The sequence below is a fragment of the Gavialis gangeticus genome, unplaced genomic scaffold (assembly GCF_001723915.1).
Source record: "Gavialis gangeticus isolate Ggan-Ray unplaced genomic scaffold, GavGan_comp1, whole genome shotgun sequence".
Classification (NCBI taxonomy): domain Eukaryota; kingdom Metazoa; phylum Chordata; order Crocodylia; family Gavialidae; genus Gavialis; species Gavialis gangeticus.
In genome coordinates this window covers 178,314,141-178,318,609 of record NW_017729032.1, presented here as the reverse complement: position 1 = coordinate 178,318,609, position 4,469 = coordinate 178,314,141, and the positions used below count along the sequence as shown (strand labels likewise).

Sequence of the window (4,469 nt, the reverse complement as noted above, 5' to 3'; positions counted from 1 at the left end):
GCTAGGAGCTGGAACCAACTTCCAAGGGAAGTGGTGCTGGCCCCTACCCTGGGGGTCTTTAAGAAGAGGCTGGATGCCTACCTGGCTGGACTCATTTGAGTCCCATTTCTCTTTTTGGGGTTTTTTGTTGTTCTCCCGCCCTGGCGGGGGGTCGGGCTAGAAGATCTACTAGGTCCCTTCCGACCCTTAATCTATGAATCTATGAATCTATGAATCTGCTCAGGTCCCTTCTGACCCTACCAACTATGAAACTATAAAACAGAAATTACACAGAAACCAGTGTATGTGATGGGAAACTGGTTCAAATTTATAACATAACAGAAGTTTAGTGCACATAAACTGCTTTCAAAATGGCCAAAACTAGTTGAAGATAAATCTGGATGGATGTAGAATAAGACTTAATTGATTTAGGTTAAATCAGTTTATTGAACTTCTGTCGCAGATCCCCTGCAGATTCAAGTTAACTTACATTTCCCCAGAATCCCACAATACTTTGCACTTCCTCTGCAAACCCCTTCTTGCACAGTGAACGGGCTAGCCTTGGCCCATGCTGTCTACTCCAGATGAGTGGGGAGGCATGCTCTAGCATTCCCTGGCTTCTGGCCTGGGCCACTGCAGGCATGTAGCTACATTTCCAGAATCAAATGTGAATGTGTGTTCACTTGCTTATCACTTCAGTTTACACAGCTTAGACTAACCCACAAAGATTGAACTGATTCTGGCTCAGGCTTTTTTGACCGTCTGTGCTTAGCCCTGGAGTCCACATTTACTTTTCCATTATAACCCCAGCCAAAGCCTGAGTTGTTGTCTGTGAGTAGATGAAATGAGGGGCATGTGTGCAAACACTTTGAAGTGTGTTAAATGCTTTTGCACCACTTTAATAGTGTTGGTGTTTGCATGCATTGGCAGCGTACTGTGCAGTAATTCCAGCTGCTGTAGTAAATTTGGTGGCGTAATGGGCCTTAAATAACTTGGGGTGCAGCAAACTAAAAGTCCTCCAAGGAGTTTTAGTTTCTGGCCCTACAGCTGCTGAGTGAAGCACCGGGCTCCATGCAGCTCAGGGGCTCTGCAGGAAGCCCATGCAGACAGCCTGGCAGCAGCCTGGAGGCCTACTTGCCTGGCAGTGGAGCCTGCCTGCCTTTTCCCTGGAGCCTGCCTGAGCTGCGCAGGGTTCTGATGCTTCCCTCCGTGGCTGCAGTGCCCCCTGGGTCTGCCTAAGCTGGGTATCTACAGACAGGTGTGCCTGGCGGGGACCACTGCTGTTGTGGAGGGAAACACCAGCCCACCCCGCAGCCCAGGGACCACTCTGCCTGCTGGAAGCATGCCCTCCCCTCCCCACTGCCAGAGAGGCAGGTAAGTGCACAGGTGTGTGTATGACACGAGGGGGTTTACTTCACCCTAAATTGAAGTGGTGTTTTTAAAAACCCACTGCTTCAATTTAGGGCCCCTGTTTCATCTACACACACCTGTAGTCCATAGATGTTCCTCTTCTAGTCCTTATCTCAAAAAGCCTATTTAAAACCTCTTCATTTATTATTTTAGTTTATCGTATGGTTAATACCTCTATAAGTTCATGCCTTTTCCCTTATCTGAATCCCTGCTCAAAAAAGAATCAGAAAAGAAGGTGGGATGGCCCGCTGTCCCACTTTTCTGCAGAAAGAGTGAAATCCCTGAACATTTTCAACTCTGTGCATTAAAAAAAATCCAAATTTGTAATGTTCAGCACTGAGTTATTCTGATGTGTTTGGTTCTGTATTGCTATTTTGAGAGTGCAGGAATTGTCTACTGGAAAAAAGGGTTCAAGGTCAATTGTGGGGTTACCATAAGTTGCTGCACTTTTGGGTTATGGGTTTGCTCATTTTATACTGAAAGTTAAAGAGTAGGCACTTTTTTCTGGATGATTGCAGTAAAGTACACTGAACAAATGCAGGAAGCATTTGTTCTGACTCTATTAACCTATTTCCAAGAAACTGTAATTTGCAGAGAGAATGTTTAAACCACTCTGTCTGAATCATAGCTCTTGTTATAGAAACGTGGTTCATCTTTTGCGAGTCATTAGAATTAAGCATAAAAATTCTGATGAAAGTCCACAGCCTACTGAGGTCATCGAAATAAGATGAAACCAAAATTAATAAGTGTGAGAGCAGAGGCCAAGACCAAAGATACTGCTGAAGCCCATGTTTTGGTGGTGTGTTTTATTTATTGAAAGGGTCTGGGTGCTTCAGTCTCTATACATGCAGTAATAATCCACAATGATGTGTATGTGCATGTGATATTCTTTTTTGGGGGTGTCCAGAGGATAAGAATGTTGCAAGTGTGGTGCATCTGCTTTCTCCAATAAGAACATATATTGAGTAGATCTAACCTCAGTTTTACTTCTCTGTGTACAGGCATGTACCATTACTGCTCTTATTTTTTCTGGAAGGGGAAGCAAGTAAGCATGAGCAGGTGGAGTGGATGGCCAACTTATTTCTGGAGGTGGTTGGTTTAGCAGAGGACGTAAGCCTTTTGGTGCAGCAACATGAGAAAGCTTTTGTTGATACATCTCACAATCGAGAAAAAAAATTATATCTCCAGTTCTGTCAGTCTGGCAAGAGTCAAGCCATTCAGTTTTTTGTGAAGTTACGATTTTTTGCATATTGTACAAAAGCACATTGTGCTTTTTAAAATGCACAAATATGAATGCATGATTCAGGCATTTTAAAAATCCTTTATGTGCAACACACAATATTTGAGAAGTTATTGCCATAGCATAATCAGTGAAACAGTTGTTTTTGACTGATATAATATTTCAAGTTGTGTTTTATCCAGCCCCCATTCCTGCCTGTAGTATTGCAAAAACTGTTCATTTTTTGTCTGTCTTTACAGTATGCCTGGGATGCAAGTGAAGAATACCTTTTCAAAGCAATGGTGGCTTTTGCAATGAGGAGATACTCCAGCCAGAAGACAACTCAGTAAGTACATACTCATTTTTCCCATATATATATTTCAGATATGGTAAATGATGAAACATACTTTGATACATAAAGTTACAGGAATAAACAGTAGTTACAACTTAAGTACTCCACTACAGTTAGCATTATGGCAGCTGCCAAGCTGTATGCTTGCAGTGTCCTCTCCAAGCAGGGCTATACATCAAATTCTCTGGTATAAATACTCACAACCCATGACCCCAGTGGAACTGCACCAATTTGCCCCAGTAGTGATTGTGCCAAAAAATGTAACATGACATGATGAGTGAGGGTTCTGAGAGACAAAAGTGGGAGGGAGGGGGAAACAAGGACACAGGTGGCAATACTGAGAAATGAAATGTGGTTTCTTGGTTAGGCATGACAATACCAGAATTCCTTTGCCCTGAAGAGCAACATAGACCCTGTAGAGATATCTGTACTATCTCAGTTATCAGAAGCTATTTAGCTGTGTTAGTGCACTGAACCAAATGCCAAAGAAACTGGATTTGCTATCAATGTCAGCGAGATTAAATACGTGAACAGATCCATTAATAAATCTCAATATCACAGGAAAATAAGAATAGGGAATGACAATATGGAAAAGGTGTAGGAATTTAAATATTTAGGAACAACAGTCACTGAGGGCAATCAAATAACTGAAGAAATCAGAGCAAGAATTTCCAGTGCTAATATATGCCTGGTAAGCCTAGGTAAAATAATAGCATCAAGGAAAATCTCAAGAAACCTTAAAATCCAGCTTTATAATACAATTGTTCAAAGGGTCCTTTTATATGGACGTAAATCCTAGACACTGACAAGGCAAATGGAAAAAAGGCTGCAAGTTTTTTAAAATAAAATGCTAAGTGAAACATTTGGTATAGTACAAGGAAATGGAGTATGGACTAAAAGGCATAATCAAAAGCTGATGGACTATTACAAAGGACCTGATATCTTAAGAAAAGACTGCAGAGAATGAAACAGGCAGGGCATATCACAAGAACTGATGAAAAAAGGCGTGTGAGGCAGATTGTGGAAGCTGAAATGGAGGGTATCAGACCTTGAAGTAGACCAGGGCAATGATGGGAAGATAGTAGTAGGCAACCATTGATCCTTCTGGAACATGGTGTAGGCATGAGAGGTCAAGAGATAGGTGAAGATGTGACAAGGTTAAAGGAGATTGTGCAAGATAGCAGGACATGGAAGACTCAGTTAAAGCAGTTATAAGCCGTTGAGTCCTATGAGACATGACAGAGAGCGAGAGAGTGTGCAGCCCCTCTGCTTGGGATTATCTGTCCTCTAGGCCAGTGGTCTCCAAACTTTTTTGACTGCGCACCCCTATCAGTAAAACATTTTTGAGCACGCACCCCCAATATGTGTATATTTATTTATTTATAAATTATATACATGTACTACTGTACTGATATATTATGTACATTATAAAACATACACAAAAAAAGAAATTAAAAAAGGAAGAGATAAAGATGAAATAAAATAAATATAAATAGAAGTTCTAATATT

At 41.4% G+C, this 4,469-nt stretch overlaps 1 protein-coding gene across 1 annotated transcript in view; it reads left to right on the top strand.

The window, feature by feature from the left end:
- The window catches only part of TMEM27 (transmembrane protein 27), a 54,685-nt gene that overhangs the window by 23,639 nt on the left and 26,577 nt on the right, over nucleotides 1-4,469 (top strand). Inside the window, exon 3 of the mRNA XM_019524823.1 lies at nucleotides 2,869-2,954. Coding sequence (XP_019380368.1) covers nucleotides 2,869-2,954 — 86 coding nt within the window. The remainder of the gene's footprint in view (nucleotides 1-2,868; nucleotides 2,955-4,469) is intronic.